The following is a 26,106-nucleotide window of genomic DNA, read 5'->3' as shown; positions in this document are numbered from 1 at the left end:
TAATTGCCAAAGTTCCGGAGCATATCTAAGAGGATTGTAGTATGATCTGAACTAAACCTGGGGCTGGATTCACAAAACATTACTTACGAAAAAACTTAAGCTGCTTAAGAAAAAAAATAAGAAGTTCATAAGATAGTTCGTAAATGCAATTCATCAAAAATGTTCTTAGGAATTCATCGTTTTCTTAGGAACTTCGTAAATATCTTCTTATGTGGCATTGACATTAGTGACGTGCTTGAAACCAGTAAATAATCTTACGTGACAGGGATGATAGGATTTGGCCCACTAAAGTGTTGATATTTCAATTTTATTACATTTATTTTTTTGCTTTATGTCTCGAGAATAAAAATGTTTTAGTTGGCTCGCAAACCCTTTACACAAACAAAAACATTTTTTTCACACATTATAGCCATCAGACTAACGTTAGCTACTGTACATCAAAACCAAAAATGGATAAACAAGGAAAGCTTAATAAAATCTCCAGTAAACAAGAGCTTGAAGTGATGGTGGAGGAAATAGCCGCCAGGAAAAGGTTGCTGTTGGGGAGACTTGAGACCAAAAAGAGAGGATGGGCGAGAGTGGCCGAGTCGGTCTCTGCCTTCGGGGGTATGGCAAGGGACAGTGACGCCGTAAAAAAGAAGTGGTCCGACATCAAGTCGGCTGCTAAGAAGAAGGGAGCTGAGAGACCGTTCATGTGGACCAGCTGGAGGAGAAGGTGTCGTCCATCATAGATATGGTGGTAGAGGTACTGCGTGACCGGTAAGTTAATTAGCTACGTTAGCCATCTAACGTGTAAAGACATTATAGCCAACAAAGCTAACGATGCTAAAGTTAGCCAAGTTCTTCTTTGCAAATTGACAAGATAGCGCTACCTATTTAACACTTCTAGAATATTGTAATATATTGTTAATTACTAGCTAGCTAGATAATGCGTGTTTAATTTGTATTCTTGCTGTATTTAAATATCCGGTAGCCAACTGTTTGTGTGGCGCAAGAAAACATTAACAATTACAAAAGTACCCATTCGTCTCAATACAAGGGTTTAGCTGTCCTAAAGTTAAGTAAATTTCCAAGAAGAAATCCCAAAGCATTATTTTCAAGAATCCTATTAATTCTTAACTTTTTTCTTAGGAAGAAACTTAGGAAAAACCTTAACATTTCCAAGAACTTTATTGAGGAATAGCAACTTTGCTTAACTTTCTTCTTAAGTCTACAGTTAAGTAAAAAATGGCAGTTAAGAAGAAATTTATACTGAAGGTTTTGTGAATCCGGCCCCTGGTCTGCTAAAAGCAGTCTAGTAAGGTACGACTTCTCAGATTTAACTGAGCTATCTGATCTGTTGAAAAATGCTTTTAGACAACGAGTAAATAAAATACAACCTACAGTTGAAGTCAGAAGTTTACATACACCTAATCCATAAACACTTAAACTTAGTTTTTCACAATTCTTGACATTTAATCCAATTAAAAATTCCCTGTCTTAGGTCAGTTAGGATCACCACTTTATTTGTGAATGTGAAATGTCAGAATAATAGCAGAGAGAATGATTTCTTTCAGATTTTATTTCTTTCATCACATTCCCAGTGTGTCAGAAGTTTACATACACTCAATTAGTATTTGGTAGCATTGCCTTTAAATTGTTTAACTTGGGTCAAACTGTTCGGGTAGTCTTCCACAAGCTTCCAACAATAAGTAGGGTGAATTTTGGCCCATTCCTCCTGACAGAGCTGGTATAACTGAGTCAGGTTTGTAGGCCTCCTTGCTCGCACACATTTTCTATGGGATTGAGGTCAGGGCTGTGATGGCCACTCCAATACCTTGAATTTGTTGTCCTTAAGCCATTTTGCCACAACTTTGGAAGTATGCTTGGGGTCATTGTCCATTTGCGACCATGCTTTAACTTCCTGACTGATGTCTTGAGATGTTGCGTCAATATATCCACATAATTTTCCTTCCTCGTGATGCCATCTATTTTGTGAAGTGCACCAGTCCCTCCTGCAGCAAAGCACCCCCACAACATGATGCTGCCACCCCCGTGCTTCACAGTTGGGATGGTGGTCTTCGGCTTGCAAGCCTCCCTCTTTTTCCTCCAAACATAACGATAGTCATTATGGCCAAACAGTTATATTTTTGTTTCATCAGACCAGAGGACATTTCTCCAAAAAGTACTATCTTTGTCCCCATGTGCAGTTGCAAACTGTAGTCTGGCTTTTTTTATGGCGGTTTTGGAGCAGTGGCTTCTTCCTTGCTGAGCGGCCTTTCAGGTTATGTCGATATAGGACTCAATGCACTTATTTTGGATCCATGAATAATATCCCCTTTAAAATGCATTAATGTACATTATGGCACTTGAATAAACAGTATTATTCTCTGTCCATGTGAATACATGAACGCCTTCTATTTGACTCAAAAAAAATCCTCGCCATTAAAGGGATGCTGCGCTGTTTAAACATCTAACTCAAAAAAAATTTTGCCCAGTGTGTTTCGCGGTCACAGGTGATGCCCTAGCACACCTGTAAACAGGACCATCTGAAGCTGTTCCAGGCAGGTGTGAAAATATCTGATTGGCTGCCTGCTGGGAAATCAGACAGATCAGGGGCCAGGAGGCAGCAGAAAGCTGTCCCAAGAGACCAATTAAAAAAGGGAGAGCCTAAAGGGGCATCTGGCAACACCACACCGTCAGATGAAAATACAATGAGACAAAAGGTGGTGGATGAAACCACATGCACACAAACACCAGAGACATGTTATAATTGGGCATGACAAATAACAGGTTAACATGAAAGAAACTAATGTCCAGGTTCTAAGGAATGGAACTGTAGTGCTACAATAGCTGTATGGGTCACCACCCTTCATTACAGAATGTGTCATTAGCAGGTTGTCCATAGACATCATATAATCCACTACATGTAATTCTACGATTTTATCCCTGCACATATGAAACAGAGGTATACAAATGTGAGCCATTTCTAATTGTTTTCGTACTGAATAAAAACATTTATTTAAAATCCAACATGAAAACAATTTATCTAAAAATTATTTACAGAAAATCTAATATTTTACAGATTTTACCAGTATACTAACTTGGCTTAGGTACCATGAGGTCCAAAACACAGATGAACTAAAGCAGTATACCCAACACAGTGTTGTCCCTTCACAATGTACAATGAAAATATGTGTTTCTAAATGCAAAACATTGGTCAATAGTCTTTGCCTGAGTTAGCATTTTGTTATAGAATATACAGAGGTTATAACTGGCATGAACATAATGCATGTATGTTTGGGGCAAATTAGATCCACTAATGCTTTGCATCAAAACATAGCATTGTTAGGTCCTCAACACCCCATGGTCCATGATCCAAGGTCACCTTGGCTGAGCTTGAGTGAAAAAAAAGAGGCTACAACAGACCCCATCCCAAGCCAAACTGCTCATCTGAGCATTCTCAGAGATCATCCACTCCTCGAATTCGCCGGGCAAGCTGAATGTCACGGGGGAACAGCGTTACACGCTTGGCGTGGATGGTACACAGGTAGGCGTCGGAAAACAGTAAAACGAGGAAAGCCTCTGCAGCCTGGAAGAGAAATAATGGTGTCAAACAAGGACCAGCAAACGTTCATATTGACAACACAATTAATAGGGATACAAAAAAAGCAGAGGAGATTTTTTTTTTATGCAAATATGGAAAAAATACAAATAATAATGTGTACTATGATGTTATAATCATTTTAAACTGTGTACTATGATGTTATAATCATTTTAAACTGTAAGAAGGGTTTAGAGCAGAGGTCTCCAACATGTCGATCGCGAGCTACCAGTAGCTGCAATTGTCACGTGTTCCACCACAAACTGTCAAAAACAAATCTCACAAGTATCAGACACCGCAAACTCCCAGCTATTATTTAACCAATGCAACATTGACATCCCACCGCTGGTTAGCCACTATTGGCTTAAAAAGCCAAACTTAACACAATATATGCCAATTAATTTCCAGCAATATTGCCTCTTTTTTCCCCCGGTGTGGTGCGGGCGTTTGTCTATCACTCCATGTGTAGCCACTGCCAGTTGATGTGATAACAGTCTTGTGGGTTGACAGAAATACTTTCCCCAAAACCTTCTCAATTGAATGTTAACTGCAAAGTAAGCTTATTTGCAAACTTTGCCATGAAATAGGCAGCAGCAGTACAGAAACATCACTAGACCGGCACACTAGATGCGCATTTAACCTCTCTAGGGTAGGGGGCAGTATTTTCACATCCGGATAAAAAACGTACCCGATTTAATCTGGTTATTACTCCTGCCCAGAAACTAGAATATGCATATAACTGTTTGATTTGGATAGAAAACACCCTAAAGTTTCTAAAACTGTTTGAATGGTGTCTATGAGTATAACAGAACTCATATGGCAGGCCAAAACCTGAGAAGATTCTGTACAGGAAGTGCCCTCTCTGACCATTTCTTGGCCTTCTATAGCCTCTTTATCGAAAACAGAGGATCTCTGCTGTAACGTGACATTTTCTAAGGCTCCCATAGGCTCTCAGAAGGCGCCAGAACGTTGATGACTCTGCAGTCCCTGGCTGAAAAACAGTAGCGCATTTGGATAGTGGTCGATCTGAGAACAATGACACGGGTGCGCGCGTGCACATGAAGAGTCCATTTTCTTCTTTCAGTCTTTGAACGAAAACGACGTCTCCCGGTCGGAATATTATCGCTATTTTACGAGAAAATTTGATTTTAAACAGCGTTTGACATGCTTCGAAGTACGGTAATGGAATATTTTGAATTTTTTTGTCACGACATGCGTCCGCGCGTCACCGTTCGGATAGTGTCTTGAACGCAAGAACAAAACAGAGGATATTTGAACATAACTATGGATTATTTTGAACCAAAACAACATTTGTGGATGAAGTAGAAGTCCTGGGAGTGCATTCTGACGAACAGCAAAGGTAATCCAATTTTTCTTATAGTAATTCTGAGTTTAGTGAACGCCAAACTTGGTGGGTGTCAAATTAGCTAGCCCGTGATGGCGAGCTATCTACTCAGAATATTGCAAAATGTGCTTTTGCCGAAAAGCTATTTTAAAATCTGACACCGCGATTGCATAAAGGAGTTCTGTATCTATAATTCTTAAAATAATTATGTTTTTTGTGAATGTTTATCGTGAGTAATTTAGTAAATTCACCAGAAGTTTTCGGTATGTTTGCTAGTTCTGAACGTCACATGCTAATGTAAAAAGCTGTTTTTTGATATAAATATAAACTTGATTGAACAAAACATGCATGTATTGTATAACATAATGTCCTAGGAGTGTCATCTGATGAAGATCATCAAAGGTTAGTGATGCATTTAGCTGTGGTTTTGGTTTTTGTGATATTATATGCTAGCTTGAAAAATGGGTGTGTGATTATTTCTGGCTGGGTACTCTCCTGACATAATCTAATGTTTTGCTTTCGTTGTAAAGCCTTTTTGAAATCGGACAATGTGGTTAGATTAACGAGAGTCTTGTCTTTAAAATGGTGTAAAATAGTCATATGTTTGAGAAATTGAAATAATAGCATTTTTAAGGTTTTTGAATATCGTGCCACTTGATTCCACTGGCTGTTGACTAGGTGGGACGATTTCGTCCCACATACCCGAGAGAGGTTAAAAGGGCCAGATGTGCAATTAAAGGGGAATTACACACAAATCAATTCATACAAACCACATCAATTTAAAAAATAAATCTAAAAACAGTCAAATTAAAACAGAAAATTCATCCGATTTTATAGTGCCCCTCTTGAGTTTTATTTAACCATTCTTTTTTTTAAACAGTATATTGACAGAAAATACAGCGCACTATTTTCTCTTGTACACTCAGGAGCTGGGGAAGAGTGGCAGGGGAGAGAAGAATGTGCTTTTTCGAAAGCTAGAGAAAAATGTGTAGCTTGTTTCATTTTTATAAAGTAGCTCTCATGCTAGAAAATGTTGGAGACCCCTGGTTGAGTATTGATATAACAGTTATTCAGATAAGCACAGGAGTGGGAACCAACATACCTCCTGCAAGGCCAGAAGAGCGTTCACCTGCCATCTCATGAAGTCCCTGCTATAAGTCTGGCACACCTCCCGAACCTGCGTAGTCAACATGAGTAAACAACCTTGTAATTCACTGCTGCGGCAATTCTGTAATTTTGCAATGATTTTGTCCAACTTGTCAAGAAAATGCACTGACAAGGGAATGTTTGGTGACATGTGGCTTAATTGGTCAAAATTGCAAACCCCCTTATTGTAGTACGGTGATTGGTCAGTTGTGTGAGATAATATTGCGATGATTTGACTGTTGTATGCGGTAATAGTATGGTGATTGGTCAAATATGCAAGCTCTCGCATAATATGCGGAGAATTGTTGATTTTGCAACCAAAAAAAGGGTCAAGTTCACTGGGCTAACTATGTATTATCAACAAGTAATGTATTGTCAAACAGTGGCAGCATCCATCTAAGAATGTAAGGTGACTATAGACAAAATGGTGGTTGTAAAATCAGTTCGCAGGAGCCATGTGCTAACCAACCTCTACCAGACAAGAAAGGACAGAACCAGGGGCATCGTACCAGGCGTGCAAACGGTCCCTTGCGCAAAAGCAAGTCAGTGCTTTTCTGGTACTTGCGAATTTCCAGCAGAGCTCGGTTGCCAGGGCGAAACCTTCTCTTTTTTTGCGGGGAGGGAGCTGGACCTGCAGGGGCTAGAGGGACCCAGATCATCTTTAAACAATGATAACAGAACCTTATAATTCTTCATTGCAACACTTTCAACTAGTGGTCACATACAGTGCATTCATAAAGCATTCAGAGCCCTTCCCTTTTCCCACATTTTGTTATGTCACAGCTTTTTTTTTTTATCCTCAAATCTACACACAATACCTATAATGTCAAAGCAAAACCTGTTTTTTTAATACATGCAAATGTATTAAAAATAAAAAACAGAAATACCTTATTTACACAAGTATTCAGACCCTTTGCTATGAGACTCGAAATTCAGCTCAGGTACATCTGGTTTCCTTTGATCATCCTTGAGATGTTTCTACAACTTCATTGGAATCCACCTGTGGTATATTCAATTGATTGGACATGATTTGGAAAGGTACACACCTGTCTATATAAAAGGCCCCACAGTTGACAGTGCATGTCAGAGCAAAAACCAAGCCATGAGCTTGAAGGAATTGTGTGTAGAGCTCCGAGACAGGATTGTGTCGAGGCGCAGATCTGAGGAAGGGTACCAAAACATTTCTGCAGCAATTGAAGATCCAACATTCTTAAATGGAAGTAGTTTGGAACCACCAAGACTCTTCCTAACGCTGGCCGTCCGGCCAAACTGAGCAATTGGGGGAGAAGGGCCTTGGTCAGGGAGGTGACCAAGAACCCGATGGTCACTATGACACGAGCTCCAGAGTTCCTCTGTGGAGATGGGAGAACCTTCCAGAAGTACAACAATGTCTGCAGCACTCCACCAATCATGCCTTTACGGTAGAGTGGCCAGACGGAAGCCACTCCTCAGTAAAAGACACATGACAGTCCATTTGGAGTTTGCCTAAAGGCACCTAAAGGACTCTCAGACCATGAGAAACAAGATACTCTGGTCTGATGAAACCAAGATTGAACTCTTTGACCTGAATGCCAAGTGTCACGTCTGGAGGAAACCTGGCACCATCCCTACGGTGAAGCATGGTGGTGGCAGCATCATGCTGTGGGGATGTTTTTCAGCGGCAGGGACTGGGAGACTAGTCTGGATCGAGGGAAAGATGAACAGCGCAAAGTACAGAGAGATCCTTGATGAAAACCTGCACCAGAGTGCTCAGGACCCCAGAATGGGGAGTAGGTTCACCTTCCAACAGGACAACAACTCTAAGCACACAGCCAAATCAACACAGGAGTGGCTTCGGGACAAGTCTCTGAATGTCCTTGAGTGGCCCAGCCAGAGCCCAGACTTGAACATCTCTGGAGAGACCTGAACATAGGCTGTAATCGCTGCCAAAGGTGAATCCACAAAGTACTGAGTAAAGGGTGAATACTTGTGTAAATGTATTATTTCAGTTTTTTTTTTATTTAATACATTTGCTAAAATTTCTAAAAACCAGTTTTTGCTTTGTCATTATCGGGTATTGTGTGTAGATTGATCATGGATTTTTTTTTTAAACTCAATTTTAGAATAAGGCTGTAACGTAACAAAATGTGGAAAAAGTCAAGGTCTGAATAATTTCCGAATGCACCGTACATAGCTAAACAAAAACAGTTTGCTTCAGTGTAAGCATTGAGAAGCCATGAGTCCAACCCACATTCCCCCTTCTCCCTATTCCCCTCACCCGATGGTCCGCTCAGCCGTGGTGCCTTTGCCTTTGATGTTGAAGCAGTCGCGGTGGAGGCTGGAGGCCGACGCTTGGGTACTGCACCCTTGCGCCGGCTTGCAGAAGAAACGTCAGGATCGCGACGGGGCATCCTCCAATACTAGTTCACAAAACAGTGTCAATGAAGCCAAACTGTTGCCTGATAGTGAAGAGGAGATAGAGAAAAGTAAATGCGTTGTGACTTGCTCCAGTATTGACCATATAGGTTTGCATGGTCTTCGTCATTAATCTTGCATGTCATCACACACACACAACCCTGTTAGCCATATGGTGTATATTGAAAAAGAAGAATCGAAAGGGTTGGACTCAAAATGCATACTGAAAAAATAAAAATCGATTTGGAACCGGGCTGCCTACCAGGAGTGAGCCAGGTGCCCCTCTGTCCGACAGCGAATTCTGTTCAAGACAAAAGTGACATAATTATGCATGTGTAATAATACATTTTATATAGCGCTTTTCATTACAAAAGGGGAAGCAGGTAGCCTAGTGGTTAGAGCGTTGGGCCAGTAACTGAAAGGTTGCTAGATCGAATCCCCGAGCTGACAAGGTAAAAATCTGTCGTTCTGCCCCTGAACAAGGCAGTTAACCCACTGTTCCTAGGCCATCATTGTAAATAAGAATTTGTTCTTAACTGACTTGCCTAGTTAAATACATTTAAAAAAAATAATAATTAAAAACAAGTAGAATCTCAAAGTCGCTTAAAAAACAACATGTGTCAGTTCTTGGGTGATGGTCTTCAACAGCATTAGATGATAGGCAATTTCGGAAAAGTAGTATCTTGAGCAGATGGAGCATAGATGGAGCAGCCAGGGAGGTAGGTAAAAACATCTAACAAACAGGCCACGGAGCTCTTCATCGGGCACCTCGTCGTCTTTGATGTTCACAGTTCCTGGATCGTCCACTACTGAATTGTAGCAACCACTTGGGCGAGGCTTCAGCGACTGTAAAAGCAGCAGTATAACCACTACTCCTCAGCAGCAGTCCGGAAAAGCCCCCTACGAGGCGAGCCTCTGCATCACCTCACACCGCTGTCCACCTCTAAGAACCGGGGCAGTTGGCCAAAAAGCTGATGCTGTTGATCTGGTGTTGCCGCATCATTAATACCACACTATATTAGCTAGCCAAGCCAAAACAAGTTATCAAAAACAAAGAAGGTTGATTTAAAAAGGCCATAGCCCGGTGTACCCCGGGCCAGGTTAATCAAACCCCCTCAGTGACAAGGTTAGGGTTCAGGGTAGGATTGTCTCAAGGGTCCCACTTACCAGACCATGGTAGATGCTAACTCTGGCTGTGTCATGTTAGGCTTAGGCATGACATTGTGGGGTCACGTTCAGGGGGGTGTTCTGATAGGTGCAACGTTCTTCACTACATCTGAACGTTCGGAAGATAAGCAATCTGTTATACATAAAACATAATACAACGGATGGGTCTAATCCTGGATGCTGATTGGTTAAAACCGCATTCCAGCCAGTGTCAGTTCCACAAAGTACCACCAACTAAAGCTGACATTTAAATGCCTATTTAATCTGTTCCATCTCACTGTGCAATCCACTGTCTCATCAGCCCAGCCAGGCAATTTATAAACTTGATCTCTACTATAAAAAAAGCATCTAGACATCTCCCATTTCTGTTAGACAAGCATTTGATTTAACAGCAGAGGTTTTATAAACCTTGCTGTCAGTGTCTCCGACATTTGCAAAACTGTTTCAATATTGAAATTCGATCTTCAGTTGTCACTAATGAAAAAGCTGGGATGAGACAGTCAGCTTTTCTTAGCCTGTCCAAATCATTAATTAGCTGTTATAACTATTCAGGATATAGACAAAGGAATGTCTATAGAAAACAGTTCAAACTAAAAGGCAGCTAGATGGCTGTATTTCCAGTTTCAGTTTGAAATGATTGTCGTAGCTGTGTTGTTGGCTAGCTCCTCAGTACAGTATCCTGACAAGAGATGCGAAATCGCGCATCATTAGCTCATTCTTATGGACCTACCGCTAGAAAACAGCTTAACGTTAAGTGTCTGAACGTTCTGTAACGTTGCACCGTCCTGGATATGCCTCTGAACTCAACCAGGGCCAAACTGGAAACAATGCAAACCCGCATTTACTCAAAAGGTAACAAGCAGATAGTTAGCCAATTCGCCACAAGCTACTTACATTATCTAGTTAGCATCGGGTTGAACCCATAGAATTGTAAATCAAGAATTAAAATACGGTAACTAGCACGTTCATTTTCGGGAGGTAAGAAAGCTAACGTTAAGTAACAAGTTCTTCGTAGAGCTTTGCATCTAATAAATTAGTTAGCTACTAATTAGCTAGCTATTGAGCAAGCATGCCACCGCAAACTAAGCAAACCATACAGAGCTAGCATCATTTTTGAACGTGTCGAAATTCCACACTTACCAGCCGATATAAATCTTATGTAAAGAGCTTTTTGTCAACAATGCACCAAAGACTAAACCTCTCCCTGAACCAATGTGACAGAAATTCAAACGACGCTCCTTAGTCGCAGAACCAATGAGATGTATCGATGGGCGTATGAAAACGCCTTGTTTACCGTTACTCCAATGGGTGGTGTTAGAGAAAGTGAAGCTGCTCGTTTATTGGGTAAATCAGTCAGCTCGAGCATGTGATTTAACATGACGTTAACGTACAATCACAGATACAACAATGAGCCAGAAATTTCACCTGACGTATAAATGTGAAGCATCGGTTGGCTATAAAAATCTTTGTTACACTAGTAACAGCATATCTAGCAGTAGTATGTCATACTCTAGTAATATAACAAAGTAGCTTTGTAACTCTGGGCAGCTCAGTTGTAGCTCTGGGCAGCAGCTCTGGGCAGGCTGGTGTAAGAACAATTATACAGGCATATTCAACAGATTCAGGTGTGGAGTTATCATAGTGACTGTGCTGTACTATTGCATGCATGTTCTGGTAGAAGCAGGGCTGCCCAACTCTCTTCCTGGAGATCTGTCCTGTAGGTTCAGTCCAACCCTAATTTAGCATATCTGATTCAGCTAATTAAGGTCTTGTTGAGCAGCTAATTAGCAGAATCAGGCTTGTTAAAGTAGGATTGGACTGAAAACCCACAGGACTGTAGATCTCCAGGAAGAAGGTTGGGCAGCCCTGTCCTAATAGGTTTAATAAAAACATCTAAATGCATTAGTTGTATTTTGGTAGTAAGTACCGGTCAGGATTTAGAATTAAAGTAGACATTTTTACTAATGAGTTTTGGAATTCATGTGGATTTGATAACGCCTGCAGCAGCATAGATTTTACTGAGCGTCCATAAGCTGAATTGATTCATCAACGACGTCCAGAGGCAGGGGTGTGACGGTCTTTGTTAAAACTGCAGTGGTGCCAGGCTTGTACTTGTACTGTCCTTCTCTGGAAATGGGCAAAGAGAAAGGAAATATTTACAGTATATTGTAATTCCCATTATGAATAATCAAGTAATAATCACACATTTGTGTTGGTTGTAGCCCAGTAGAAACTTGTATGGCTCACTTTTTCCCCTTCTGGGCAGGTTGGTCATAGCTCCTAAGGTACTGAACCCCTGCCTGAGTGATGACACACAGGTCCACGTTACTGCCAGAGCCCAAGTCACAGAAAATCCCAGCAGCAATGGCATCCCGCACCAGCTTTTTAGCCTCTTCCAGCTGAGCAAGAGACAGATAAGACAGGTGAGCAATACATTGGATGAAATTAACTGTTCAATGAAAAATAACTGCATCTCACCTCCATGTTTGGTCTGTATCTGTCTTCAAAGATAGAAATAGCTGCACCTGCTCCTGAACCTGCAAATACAACGGCAGTACTGTTACCTTTTTCTAATGTTTCAATATTCAATACAACTTACCATTAGAAGCTCTTCCCACGGCCCAGATTAATTATTTGATGGCAGATGATTACCAAAGACAAACAAGACAGGCATCCATCTGATTATGCTGGACTGAAACACAAGGACATGGTGCAAAAAAAAAAGTCTCCATCGCTGATAAAGTCAAGCATTGACTAGATAAACAAATGGAGATCAATACCCATAGTAAGGAATGGTAGTTTGTCATAGGAGCCGTGTGGGTAGACACTGTAGAGGTGAGCGCCAGTCACATCCACACCTCCAACAATCAGAGAGGAGCCAATATGTCCCTGGTACCTGGAATGGAAGCATGGCAGAAGCCACAATTTAGGTGTAGAGAGCTACAATGTAATAGCATCATCAATGTTTGTGATAAAATTGTAATCAAATGCGGGATTTGATATTGATGAAGGCACTATTGTGGCAGTTTTCTATTATGGTCTGGAAAGTAACTAGATTGTCAGCATGCAAACAATGTTATGAGAATGGCCACTGTAGATGTCTTATTTTCCCATTGTCACAGACTCACTCATGCTCTCTCACCTGAAGAGCATCTGTTTCAGTTGTCGGGTAACCATGACAACAAGGGGAGGACGTCCTGTGCTGAGTGAGTGCAGCTCCACATTGGATGACATCATCTGAGTGGTGACTTCAGCATCTGCAGCCACACCTGCTCCACAACAGCTACAATAAAAATTGAGATTAGTGGGTGAAACATGGTGGTTCAAATAGACATCAACAAAAGCCCCAGTCTGTGCATACCATTGTACAGGGGCTGATGCTCAACTACATATGGGTTATACAAGCTACACTATTATACTGTACAAGGTGTATTCTTTGTGGCACTTACTAGATGTTGGGAGCAATGTAGTGGATCTTCATGCAATTCTTGTCAGCTACCACCATGTCATCAGTGGCTCTTGTGTCAGCTCCAAGTATCACCCCATCCTGTGGCAGGAGGAAACGCAAACTATAATCATACTTTGTGCTGAGCTCAATCCTGAGACCACTACATCACAGTAAACAGAAAATATATAATGACTGATTCTCACCTTGAATACTATGCCAGCGATGGTGGTTCCAGTCTTCCTTGCCTTAGGAGAACTGTAACCAAGCTCTGACAAATTCCCTTCCAACACAGCATTCCTGCAAATTGAGAACTTATTATGCAATGTTGGGTATATTTAGAGAAGCTGGCTTTGTGTTGGCCTAAGCAGAGCCCGGCCGATCACTGGGGCCATGCTTCCTGCCACCAGCACCTCTATACAAGTCAGAGGAAGGCCCTAAAAATTTGTCAAAGACTCCAGCCACCCTACTCAGAATTCTCTGCTACCACACGGCAAGCGGTACCTTAGCGCCAAGTCTAGGTCCAAAAGGCTCCTTAACAGCTTCTGCCCCCAAGCCATAAGAATATCAAACAGTTAATCAAATGGCTGTACTATTTGCAACCCCCCCCCTCCCTTTTTTTTTTTTTACGCTACTGCTACTTGCTGTTTTATCTATGCATAGTCACTTTACCCCTACCTACATGTACATATTGGCTCAATTACCTCGACTAACCTGTTAACCCCTGCACATTGACTCGGTACCCCCTGTATATAGCCTGGTTATTTTGTGTTACTTTAAAACTTGTAGTAAATATGACTTTTTCTTAATTTGTTGGTTAAGGGCTTTTAAGTAAGCATTTCAAGGTAAGGTCTACACCTGTTGTCTTCAGCACGTGACAAATACAATTAGATTTTTAGATATCTGCCGATATTGGCCATAACACTACCGTATCAGCCGATAACGCCACCAATAAGACATTCAATTCATTGGATGAAAAAAGTAAATCTCATGCTGATCTGAACACTTATGGGCATTCTCATGTGTCATTGTCACAATGTATGAAATCAAAATGTGAAGCATAGTTATTGGACTCTTTTGGATGGCAATTTATGAGCATTCAGTGTGGAAAAATTACACTTTTTTATTTCCCCACTGTAAAACAGTATTGGCAGATATCGGTAAGTTTTGCCCCCCCCCAAAAAACGATATCAGGCCCCCCCAAAAAAACTGTCAGGCTATAAACATAAGCCTACTAAAACCAGAAATTCAGGAAATCTTCCTCTACTGTCTCTAAAACTATTTACATGGTAACAATGTAGGCCTACAGTGATTATCCTGTTTTAAACTGCAATGTTGTTCATTATTTTTCGGTATGTTCACAATTTTACACAACCAGACAAATTGAATAAAATTCAGAAAATTAAAAGGAAAATTCTGTCACTTTTTAACCTCAATCATCTCCAGCACAAAACCTGTCTAAAAAAAAAAAGTTATTGGTCACACATATTTAGCAGATGTTATTGTAGGTGTAGTGAAATGCTTGTATAAACTGTTTCTATGATCTGTGGTTAAAAAGTTAAAGGCTAGAAAATTGTTTAATCACAGGGTAGGATTAAAAGTAAAGTGATTTTCAAAACCTGCAACAAGGGAAGGTATTTTCTTGCTTTCCACATCCCCGTGAATCTCATTGTTTGAAAATGTTTTAACTTTTGATGTCATCTGGTATAACTTTATATATTTCTTACTACAAAAAAGAAAATGTGCCCTTTTCACACATGTTAGCTCCTCCAACCAGCCTCCTTTGGACTATAGGAGGGTGGGCTCATTGTAGTTGGTGGAATGGAAAAAAATGGAACGGAGTCAAACGTGGTTGCCATATGTTTAATGCCATTACAATCAGCCAGTCCTCGTATAGTTCCTCCCAAAAGCCTCTGGTTGACATTGGTATTGTGCAGAGAATGAAAATTAGGTTGAAAAGTGGTGGAGTTGCCCTTTAATTGTGCGCAAATTGGGTCTCGATCAATGTTATGGTCTTAACTCGAACCCCTGACATCCACCTCAAGTCACAATACATAAAAAATGAATTGCAGTAAATGTTTCTCAAATTACCCTGTGGACCACTAAGAAATTAACTCACCTGCGAGTGTTCTCAAAGGAAAAACCAGCGCTTTGAGGTTGGGGAGGTCGAGAATTATGGAGCATCTTCAATCAAGATGGGCGAACGAATCCACAACTCGAGAACCCTCAGGTGAAAGGAGAGAGCCTACTGCACTTTACTTTTCAACCCCTTTTACTTTGTTAAACGCTTACACGGTAAACTGTCTCGGTTGGATGTGTCAGCGTTTCGTGGGGTGAACTTTCACTTTCAATTTTAACACCGCCTCAGACGAATCAAAATACAGTATAGGACAGGGAGCACAACATTGTCATGGCTAGAAGGGTTACAGCTTGTCAAATTAACTTCAAAAGTTGATTTGTTTTTAATTTGAGCTAAGCCTTCTAACCTAATCCTCCTAACCTGCTACGTAAATTCTAACTTGCTGCAAAAAGTCCAATCTGAAACTGTATCCCATCTTGTCAAAACAGAACAAAATGGATTCTCAATGGCTGGTTGATAGGAATGGGATCCTTGGGTGTCCCTACTCCATTAACTGAAAAATGGTAACACGGAACCCAAACCGGCTGCGCGCGTGCGCCATCGTGCATACAATTATTTTGCGCCCCTACACAAAACGCGATCACCGAAACGCAGGTTAAAATATCAAAACAAATTCTGAACCAATGACATTAATTTGGGGACAGGTCGAAAAGCATTAAACACATATGGTTATTTAACTAGTTAGCTTGCACTTGCTAGCTAATTTGTCCTTTTTAGCTAGCTAATTTGTTCTGGGATATAAACATTGAGTTGTTATTTTACCTGAAATGCACAAGGTCCTCTACTCTGACAATTAATCCACACATAAAACAGTCAACCGAAACGTTTCTAGTCATATCTCCTCCTTCCAGGCTTTTTCTTCTCATGGCTTTATATTGCGATTGGCAACTTTCATAAATTAGGTGCATTACCGCCACTGACCTCGTTCGTCTAAGTCAACCACTGGGTATAACCAATGATGGCACGTGGGTACCTGCTTCTATAAACCAATAAGGAGAGGCAGGACTTGCAGTGCGATCTGTGTCAGTTCTATTTCTGACTTCTATTTCCCTGACAACACCATTCTCTGCAAATAAATTTAGAAATCTATGTTCAATTATTGCACCCACACTGCCAACGAATGCGCAGATCGCGCTGCAAGTCCTGCCTCTCCCATATCATTGGTTTATAGAAGCAGGTACCCACGTGACATCTCATTGGTTATACCCACGTGGGTGATTGAAAGATGAACTTTGTTGCCAGTCGTAGTGGTAATACTATGAAAGTTTAGATGCCAATCACCACCTAATTTATGAAAGTTGCCAACCGCAATATAAAGCCAAGAGAAGAAAAGGCCTGGAAGGAGGAGAGATGACTAGAAACGATTCGGTTGACCGTTTTATGTGTGGATTAATTGGCAAAGTAGAGGACCTTGTGCATTTCAGGTAAAATAACTCAGTGTTTATATCCCAGGACAAATTAGCTAGCAACAGCAAGCTAGCTAAAAAGGACAAATTAGCTAGCAAGTGCAAGCTAGCTAAATTGCCATAAATGTTTAATGCTTTTCGACCTGTCCCCAAATTTATATAATTGGTTGAGTTTGTTTTGATATTTTAACCTGCGTGTCGTGATCGCGTTTGGTGTTGGGGACAAAATACATTTATGCACGATGGCGCACGCGTGCAGACGGTTTGGGGTCCATGGGTTAGGGATGTCACAAGGATACCAGATAGGCGGCCTAAAATAGGTTCACAACCTGCTGTTTGTACCAATTCTGCAGCTGTTCATTTTCCAAAGGTGTTAATTATAGAACAAAATGAAAGCAGCAATGAAAAAGGGGTGGAGTGTGAATAAGCCTACTACATTTTATATGCATGTCTATAGCGTGATTAAAAAAGTTAACATGCCATCTACGGTCATGCTATCAATGGCATAGCCTAGGCTATTTGTGAGGTACCAGTTTGGAGTGTGGGGCATGTTATGGAAGTGACAATGTCTGTGTAAATGTACTGTATGTTTAATATTAGTTTGAAATGCAACACTTTCTCAACATAATTATATGTAGGCTAAAGGGAACTTTTTTATATTTTCTCTGTCTTCATGTTGCACAGGGATGGATGGATGTCAGGTCTCCTGCTTTGGTAGCAGAAACATCCTCGGCAGGGAGAAGTCTGCCACCAAGTTGAAAGCCTCATTTCAGGAGACTTGTAGACATGGCAGGTATACGTGTAGCTAGGGTGTGGTTTCTGATTTATGTGTGGCCAGGACAGTACCCCACCACTGGTCAAATGGAAAATTGTGTCCCTCTTGCTGCGTTTAGACAGGCAGCCAAATTCTGATCCCACTATTTCCCACTATTGGTCTTGACCAATCACATCAGATCTTTTTCAGAGCTGATCTGATTGGTCAAACGACCAATTAATAAAACAAATCTGAATTGGGCTGCCTGTGCATCAAAAGGCTAGCTAAAGACCACATTACCTCCAGTACACCTACCGCCCCGACAGCTCCACGGACGGCGCAATCGCCATTACACTGCCCTCACCCACCTGGACAAAAGGAAAGCATATGTGAGGATATTGTTCAACTACAGCTCAGTCGTCAATACCATAGTACCCACTATGCTCACAGCCCTGAACCCCTCCATATACAACTGTCCTGGACTTCCTGATGGACCACCCCCAGGTGGTGAAGGTAGGCAACATCACCTCCACACGGATCATCAACACCGGGGGCCCCCACAAGGGGGCATCCTCAGTCCCCTCCTGTGTAGCCACGACTGCGTGGCCTCGCAGTTCCAACTCCAAGTTAACACCACAACAGTAGTAGTCCTGATTACCAGCAATGTTAGAGCCTACAGAGAGGTAGGCAGTGACGGCATAAACAACCTCTCCCTCAACATCAGCAAAACAAAAAGGAGCCGATTGTGGACTTCAGGAGGAATCAGGCTGGGCACGCCCCATCCTCATCAACTGGGCCAGCGGAGACGGAAAGCTTCAGTTTCTCGGCATCCACATCTCAGGAGTCAGAATGGTCAAACCACAGACACCATGGTGACACGACAGCAACTCAACCGCAGAAAGTTGAAATTCGGCCTGTCCCAGAGGGCCAAGTGTTCCACAGGAGCACCATCGAGAGCATACTGTCAGTTGCATCACAGCCTGGTACGGCAACTCCACCGCCGCTGACCACAAGGCTCTAGAGGGTGGTACACTCAGCCAAAAGCACTAATTGGTGCACACTGCCTGCCCTCTAGGACGTCGACAACACCAGGTGTCACAGGAAGGCCAAGATCAGGGACCTCAGCCACGGCCTGTTCTCCCCGCTTCCATCACTCAGACGTGGGCATTACCATAGCAAAAACTGTCACTGGCCAATAGCTTCTACCTCCAGACCATCAGGCTGCAGAATAGCTCCCCATGTCCCCTGGACACATTTGCCTGATGACGTGCAATTTGAAGAGTTTTCATACAAGCGCGTTTGTCCACTTTCGCTCTTCGCTGCCTCGTATCAGTTACTGTAAACTAACAGACTGGGTAGGAGATAATGGGCATGTCTGCAAGAACACAAGGAGAGGGTAGTCTGAATTTTTATTGAAACAAGTCTGTAGGCTTCTAAAGGTAAAATGTCACAGCTGGTGAAAAATGTCACAGCTGAAAGATGCAGAGGGTGAGAAATGGATGTCGAGGCACAGACAGAAATTATTTTAATGTAAAACAGAGGCGCATGGTAGAAAGGACAAACATACCCAAAATAAATACTCAAAACACTAGCGTTACACAATTGGCAAATAAGGGAAGTGCACTTAAATTCACAAATCGGAATTAAATACCTTGGTCGCCATGCACCATAGTCATACAATATGCACAGTCAGTAATGCATCTCTAGTGGGCCGTGCTGTTTGGTTGAAAGGGGACGAGCGACTGCAGGTGGGGCATTTAAAGGGGTAGCTCCGCCTCTTTCAGGTGGACGTGATTGTTCTTAACAAGCTTTGATGGAGGTGTGTGGCGACCAATGAGGGGAGGGCTCCCCTCCAGGTAGGAGGAGAGTGGGCGGGGTTTTGTACAATTAACCTTGACCCTTTTCCAAAAGGAGGATGGAGGAGAGAGGACGCAGGAGGTGAGCCAATCTAATTGATAAAAGGCCAGCGACTCTTTCATCCTTTCCACGTATACTATCTGACTGAGATGACCACGGCATGCCGCACCACGTGCAATGAGAATGGAGGGCCCTATTGTGGCTTGATAAGGAATGTGAAGCAGAAGACACCTCACTGATTTATGTCCCTTTTATGTTCAGTTCTTTCCCCTGCTCCAGAATGACAATTAGATTTGGTTTGGGGTAACTAATGTTGAAGCAGGCCCACATTCTGAGTTGAGCAATTCAGCACTGGGAGCTGTCCATGTGCAAACAGAGTCCACAGTGTTCATAGGCTGTTCAGTTGAAGAACGTCTGCTGCTAGGCCACTGTGCAATGGCATTAAGGGCAACATTGTAAAGGCTCTAATCAACAACAAAAAATACCAACATTTTACTAATCTAATTAGTAATGGAGCAGTAGCATGAGCTTTCCGTGATATTGACCTTCATAAAGAAAACAAAAAAATGCATCATGACAAAAAAAGAAACGACAATTTGCAATATTTAGGCTTATTGCAAATCTCAACACCCATATCGACAATAATTGGTACGGGAATAATTGGTAAAGGAACCAAGATTTTCTTTGTTTAATGTCTTTATTGCCAAATTTGAGCTTTTTGCTAGAACAGAAATGCAGTATGCTCATTTTGTTTCTTGTCAGAGGATGAACGATGTCCAGTGGATGGTGTTGGGTAGATATCCATGCCTTCCAAGATCAGCAATCGACCGTAGAACTGTTTGGGTCACTAAACCTGTGATCTCTTTCTGTCCCTGCTGCAATTTGGGGCGCCTCTGTGTGCTACTGGCTACCTGACTGTGGTTATTGGTGACTAAGGGCCCAGATGATTCTGATCCAGAGTTGGCTGTTCTGTTGACTCCTGCTCTCTCCTCTACACCAGTTTTTGTGGATTTGAGAGCACTCTCGGGCCACGGCGTTGGTCGACAATGGCGCCTTGGCCAACAGGCGGGCATGGACAGTGGTCCCGGAGTGCGACTGATCCCCTGTCCGTTTACCACGGTCATGCTGACTGCGAAATCCGCCCATCCACGAAGAAAATTGCAGACGTCCATGTTGAAACCTAGGTCTGTCAGACACTCGTGCTTACTGATGTCCCCTCGGCACTCCTTCATGAACTTATCCATGAGGTTATTGAGGACGAGCCCAGTCAGACGGCCAACAATCAAGGTAAACTCGTCTGTTGTGTAGTCCTCCCACTGCTTAAAGACTCTCTTATCTCCAACATCTTGAAATGAAGCGAAATCAGAGAGATCTACAGGGATCCCATTAGACTTGTAATACTGCAGATCTTGAAAGACATTATCGCACACATCGTTGATGAATCTCTCTGCCACATTGAGCCAGAAGGGTGTTATTCCCGTTACTTGTTCTAATTTGTCCATGTTGTAGCCATGTCGCCTAGGTGACTCAAGTGGGTTGGCAACGGCTTGCTGCAAGTAAATGAAAGAACTGACAGGGATTTTGAAAGTAAAGTACCAGTCAAAAGTTTGGACACACCTACTCATCCCATTTTTTTTACTATTTTCTATATTTTTGAATAATAGTGAAGACATCAAAACTATGAAATAACACATATGGAATCATGTAGTAACCAACAAAGTGTTAAACAAATCCAAATATATTTTATATTTTACATTCTTTAAAGTAGCCACCCTTTGCCTTGATGACAACTTTGCACACACTTGGCATTCTCTTAACCAGCTTCATGAGGTAGTCACCTGGAATGCATTTTAATTAACAGGTGTGCCTTGTTAAAAGTTCATTTGTGGAATTTCTTTCCTTTTTAATGCGTTTAAGCCAATCAGTTGTGTTGTGACAAGATAGGGGATACAGAAGATAGCCCTATTTGGTAAAAGACCAAGTCCATATTATGGCAAGAGCAGCTCAAATAAGCAAAGAGAAACGACAGACAATCATTACTTTAAGACATGAAGGTCAGTCAATCTGGAAAATTTCAAAAACTTTGAAAGTTTCTTCAAGTGCAGTCGCAAAAACCATCAAGCGCTATGATGAAACTGGCTCTCATGAGGAACACCACAGGAAAGGAAGACCCAGAGTTACCTCTGCTGCAGAGGATAAGTTCATTAGAGTTAACTGCACCTCAGATTGCAGCCCAAATAAATGGTTCACAGAGTTCAAGTAACAGAAACATCTCAACATCAACTGTTCTGGGGAGTCTGCATGAATCAGGCCTTGATAGTCGAATTGCTGCAAAGAAACCACTACTAAAGGACACCAGTGAGAACAAGAGACGTGCTTGGGCCAAGAAACACGAGGACATGGACATTAGACTGTGAAAATCTGTCCTTTGGTCTGATGAGTCCAAATTTGAGATTTTTGGTTCTAACTGCCGTGTCTGTGAGACGCAGAGTAGGTGAATGGAGGATCTCTGCATGTGTGGTTCCCACCGTGAAGCTTGGAGGAGAATGTGTTATGGTGTGGGGGTGCTTTGCTGGTGACACTGTCTGTGATTGATTTTGAATTCAAGGCACACTTAACCAACATGGCTACCACAGCATTCTGCAGGAATACGCCATCCCATCTGGTTTGCGCTTAGTGGGACTATCACCCAATTGAGATGGTTTGGGCACCCCAGTATCTCTACTTGCACCCCAGTATCTCTACTTGCACATTCATCATCTGCACATCTATCACTCCAGTGTTAATTGCTATATTGTAATTATTTCGCCACTACGGCCTATTTATTGCCTTACCTCCCTAATCTTACTACATTTGCACACACTGTATACAGATTTTTCTATTGCGTTATTGACTGTACGTTTGTTTATCCCATGTGTAACTCTGTGTTTGTGTCGCACTGCTTTGCTTTCTCTTGGCCAGGTTGCAGTTGTAAATTTGAACTTATTCTCAACTGGCCTACCTGGTTAAATCAAGGTGAAATAAAAAATAAATAAATAATACATAAATTGGGACTAACTGGGGAGTTTGGTAGAGTGAGGAGGGTTGGTATTCAACATAAAAAATAACTGTGTATTGTAACACATTTTGTCACTGTGCAGTTTATCTTCAAGGTCTCCAAATCTAACACCTAGCTATCAATGAGAACCTCACTTACATACAGTACTTGCTCATATAATGGTACACCGAGTGCAGTTTGTGTCCGCAATGTAAATAAAGACTGATGTTGAACTATTAGCCCATTTACAATACTGGAAGCAGACATAATACACGAAAACAGAAAGCAAAAAATCAATAAAATCATTTTAGTTAGCGGCTTCTGCTGCCTATGTTCCACCATTATTTTATTATTGTTGCAACTACAATTTGAGAATTGGGGCAACAGAAAATACAGGACATACAACCACAAATAAGACAAAGGACACAACTTGAGAATTACCAGTCAAGTACAAACAAATCTCCATTATTCACCCGCTCATTTCCACGGTTGTACCATCATAGCGAGGGGACAGTGCATACATTTTTACAGCTGACGCGAGGGGTGCCACAACACTTTGAGTAAAAAAAATAAAGGACATTGCAAAGATAATCTAGAAACTGTACAATATAACATACGGATGGATAACTGTCCTTTATACATTTTGAAAAAATCGAATCGCTTTAGTCTGGAGAGAAAGGCATTTGGAGATTTTTCAACTATAGCTAATAGGTGGATGTACTGTGTATGCATGTGGGATTGAGTGTGTTTGCCTGTGTGCTTATGTACAGGAAACTGGCCAAATGAAGGAAACACTTGAGTAAACAAGGGATACAAGGTATATTGAAAGCAAGTTCTTCCACACAGGTGTGGTTCCTGAGTTAATTAAGCAATTAACATCCCATCATGCTTAGGGTCATGTATAAAAATGCCCAGTTGCCCCATTATTTTGGCTACCATGGCTAGAAGAAGAGATCTCAGTGACTTTGAAGGAGGGGTCTCAAAGGAGCATAGGAGGTTTAAAGTGTGTGTGTGTGTGTGTGTGTGTGTGTGTGTGTGTGTGTGTGTGTGTGTCAGTCACCATATCTCAACCCATTTGAACACTTATGGGAGTTTCTGAGACAGCGTTTTCCACCAACATCAAAAAACACCAAATTATGGAATTTCTCTGGATGAATGGTGTCGCCTCCCTACATAAGAGTTCCAGACACTTGTAGAATCAATGCCAAGGTGCATTGAAGCTGTTCTGGCTCGTGATGGCCCAATGCCCTATTAAGACACTATCTGTTTGTGTTTCCTTTATTTTGGCAGTTACCTGGCTGTGTGTGTGTGTGTGTTCATAAAGTGTGCCTCTCTCCCCTTCTCATTTTCTGTCCACCACTTTGTCATTACCCCTGAGTTGGAGGGGTGAAAGATGTTGGTCTGAGCTTCATCTCAGTGAAAGGGACGGAATAATCCTTGCCTTTCCAGGCAGTCCAGATCAAACCCTGAGACACAAAGAAACAATTCAGTCAACAAACCACCCCAAAAATGTAACTGATTGTAGTAGTTGACGACTTAGATTACATGACTTAGATTCATTTGGTGATTTAGACTCTGAAATAGTGAAAGGAGGTATGAAGTCAGCTGGGATTACCTGGTGATTGACATTGGTGTCGTAGAGGCCATTAAGGTTGGCCTGGTGGCAGTTCTTATACCACCAACCCCCCCTATAGGACATGGCGCAGCGGGTGATGAAAGGCGCGGGGTCTCTGTCTCTGGTAGAGAACATGCGCCCGTTGTGGTAACTCATAGAGTCACCTACCGGGACGAAAAAAGTAGATAGGGGAAAAGGGAGATCGAGTGGAAAGACGGATGGCAGGTGTGAGGAGGGGAAACAGTAGGTGTGGAATAGAGGGAAAAGGAGAGAAAATAAACGATGGGGTTTAATGATTATGTGGAAATATGCACAATAAGAGGTCAATCATGTTTAGTGGACAGATTCTGTTCATACCTGCTGTACCGCTGTACCCAGACACTTTGAGAGCGTAGTTCCTCCTAACAGTGTCCACCATGAACGTGGAGTACTTGGCAAACACGGATTCGTCCCCTGCACGGAGGTCCACACGTAGGGTCATTGGTGCCATGCTGGTTAGATTGTGTAGGTTCTCATTACCTATATACGGATGGAGATGAGTGGGAAAGAAGGTGTTATAGCACACAAAAAACTGCTTACTGCCAAGCCAACTGTAGTAAACTATATGTATTGCCTCTAGGGGGCGCCGAAGACTATTATTTTCATCAGATCTGCGCAGTAGACCATGATGCTCCTCAACGTTAGAATAGTGGATAGTGTGCTACCGGCACTAATGCTCAGCCAATTGCTCCAATAAAGTGAAAGGGCTTTGATGAGTGATAGGCCCTCTGCTACTGCTCTTGGTTTTCCTTCTGTTTGTGCACCAATAGTGCCAGTAGTCTGCTTTTTTCTACCCTCTTGCCATACGTTTCCATATTAAATTGATCCTTCTCATCTGGCATTGCACTGTTTAATTTCTCTGCCTAGCAATGGGTCTATTTACAGAGTTGATCTGTCATGAGGGCTTGCACTGTTTACGTAAAATTGACATGGTTTAGCTTTTGTGTCGTCAATGTAGCAGTTCTGTTTGATGTTATGCTGGTGCACTGCTGCTGAAGCGGGTGAAAACAAACTTCGCGTGACAAATGACTCTCACCCAGCCAAAATTCCCCACTCAGTTCTCCAAATCCTTTGCTGTAGTTCTTCCAACCTTGGAAGAAGTCAGTTTTCCCATCCATCCTTCTCTGGAAGACCTGTAATACACACACGCTCATACAGCTGACATATACCATGCTAAACCAACCCTTAACATGTCAGTTAAAGTAAAACGCCAGTCTTTTGTTTTGTTAGTTCACTGTTGATACAGTCCCAACATTTTCTGCATGTCAGCAATCAAGTTTTCAAGATAGACTAATATCTTGAAAACTTGATTGCTGACATGCAAAACCTTTTGGGACTGTATCAACAGTGGACTAACGAAATACCACAAGATAGTTTTTGTGTGGTCCCTCTCACAATCATCTTCTCTTACCGTCCAGCCGCCTCCATCAGTCACCTGGTCGCAGTAGACCAACACTGGTTTTCCCTGCCTTCCCTTTGGGAAGATCTCCACCTCTCCAGACTCACGCATCCCGTTCAGCAGCTCCTGGGAACAGTCACTTGGGAAGGGGTACCGGAGATTCCCTGAGAGAAAAAAAATCAAAGAGAGAGACCAACTTTATGAAACTGCGCTTTCGATGTATGTATTTCGTTTGTTCAGTTTAGTCAAATATATTTGACCACTTACCTGTGGTGAACTCAGTGGAAATTGCAGCAGTATAGCTCCCTCCCCTCTCCCCTTGTAGCTGCACGGTGTACTTGGACATGGGATGCAGCCTGGTCAACTTGAACTCCGTTACTGTGGCGTCAATGGTAACCTCCTGTTGAGAAGAAAAAGCTCATCTGTCTAGACCAGTGTTTGTTGCATTTTGTCCTAGTGTACTGTACTGAATCAAATAGAACGTGTGTCTGTCTCCACCTTTTTAATCACTTCCTTACCTGCATCTCCTGTCCCTCCGTCTGATAGGTCAGCTTGTAGCTTCCCACGGCGGCAGAGGGTGGTTTCCACGTCAGCAACGCTGAGCGAGGAGTCACCTGACTGGCCTTCAGGTCACGCGGGACTTCCCCGTCTCCCTCGGATCCTGCCAGATGGACATGGACACAATCACAAGAAGCTCAGTTGTGGGATTCAATAAAAACAGCAGCCTTCCTTTTCTTCTCTGTCTCGGGTGAGTTGATAGTTTAAAAGCATTAGGGTAG

The 26,106-nt window shown here is 42.2% G+C and overlaps 3 protein-coding genes and 2 long non-coding RNA genes across 10 annotated transcripts in view; 2 read left to right on the top strand and 3 right to left on the bottom strand.

Annotated features, from left to right (window-relative positions):
- The first annotated feature begins 493 nt into the window (after positions 1–493).
- LOC106588388 (uncharacterized) lies at positions 494–13,275 on the top strand. Its single transcript, XR_001324650.2, has 3 exons — positions 494–759; positions 11,902–12,058; positions 12,758–13,275. It is a non-coding gene; the product is annotated as an uncharacterized lncRNA (long non-coding RNA).
- Positions 2,976–10,872, bottom strand: LOC106588385 (histone H3-like centromeric protein A). 5 transcript variants are annotated; one of them, XM_045709641.1, is made up of 7 exons: positions 10,776–10,862; positions 9,636–9,744; positions 8,731–8,769; positions 8,332–8,512; positions 6,584–6,714; positions 6,031–6,105; positions 2,976–3,571 (listed from the first exon to the last, which is right to left on the bottom strand). In XM_045709641.1, exons 4-7 carry the CDS (start codon positions 8,462–8,464, stop codon positions 3,443–3,445), a joined length of 468 nt encoding a protein of 155 aa, XP_045565597.1. In that variant the 5' UTR covers positions 8,465–8,512; positions 8,731–8,769; positions 9,636–9,744; positions 10,776–10,862; the 3' UTR covers positions 2,976–3,442. The 5 variants fall into 5 exon arrangements, with proteins under 5 accessions (XP_045565597.1, XP_014032777.1, XP_014032779.1 ...); XM_014177302.2 differs by lacking the exon at positions 9,636–9,744 and having other exon boundaries at positions 10,776–10,872; XM_014177304.2 differs by lacking the exon at positions 9,636–9,744 and having other exon boundaries at positions 8,332–8,473; positions 10,776–10,839.
- LOC106588382 (proteasome subunit beta type-7) lies at positions 10,955–15,689 on the bottom strand. The gene is made up of 8 exons (XM_014177299.2): positions 15,200–15,689; positions 13,287–13,380; positions 13,085–13,182; positions 12,778–12,918; positions 12,416–12,531; positions 12,114–12,172; positions 11,883–12,034; positions 10,955–11,762 (listed from the first exon to the last, which is right to left on the bottom strand). Exons 1-8 carry the CDS (start codon positions 15,262–15,264, stop codon positions 11,651–11,653), a joined length of 837 nt encoding a protein of 278 aa, XP_014032774.1. The 5' UTR covers positions 15,265–15,689; the 3' UTR covers positions 10,955–11,650.
- Positions 15,690–16,808: 1,119 nt separating this feature from the next.
- Positions 16,809–26,061, top strand: LOC123730944 (uncharacterized). The gene is made up of 2 exons (XR_006762433.1): positions 16,809–17,419; positions 25,874–26,061. It is a non-coding gene; the product is annotated as an uncharacterized lncRNA (long non-coding RNA).
- LOC106588374 (tenascin-X) overlaps positions 22,568–26,106 on the bottom strand; it is a 28,487-nt gene continuing 24,948 nt past the window's right edge. For both annotated transcript variants that reach the window (XM_045709628.1, XM_045709629.1), the window contains 7 exons: positions 25,846–25,988; positions 25,595–25,727; positions 25,340–25,491; positions 24,965–25,061; positions 24,247–24,408; positions 23,890–24,053; positions 22,568–23,740 (listed from right to left, as the gene is read on the bottom strand). In XM_045709628.1, coding sequence (XP_045565584.1) covers positions 23,642–23,740; positions 23,890–24,053; positions 24,247–24,408; positions 24,965–25,061; positions 25,340–25,491; positions 25,595–25,727; positions 25,846–25,988 — 950 coding nt within the window. In that variant the 3' untranslated portion in view covers positions 22,568–23,641. The remainder of the gene's footprint in view (positions 23,741–23,889; positions 24,054–24,246; positions 24,409–24,964; positions 25,062–25,339; positions 25,492–25,594; positions 25,728–25,845; positions 25,989–26,106) is intronic.

This window comes from Salmo salar, chromosome ssa27 (genome assembly GCF_905237065.1).
Source record: "Salmo salar chromosome ssa27, Ssal_v3.1, whole genome shotgun sequence".
Taxonomy (NCBI): Eukaryota; Metazoa; Chordata; class Actinopteri; order Salmoniformes; family Salmonidae; genus Salmo; species Salmo salar.
Note: the sequence above shows the minus strand (reverse complement) of the source record. Positions and strands in the feature narration are given on the sequence as shown.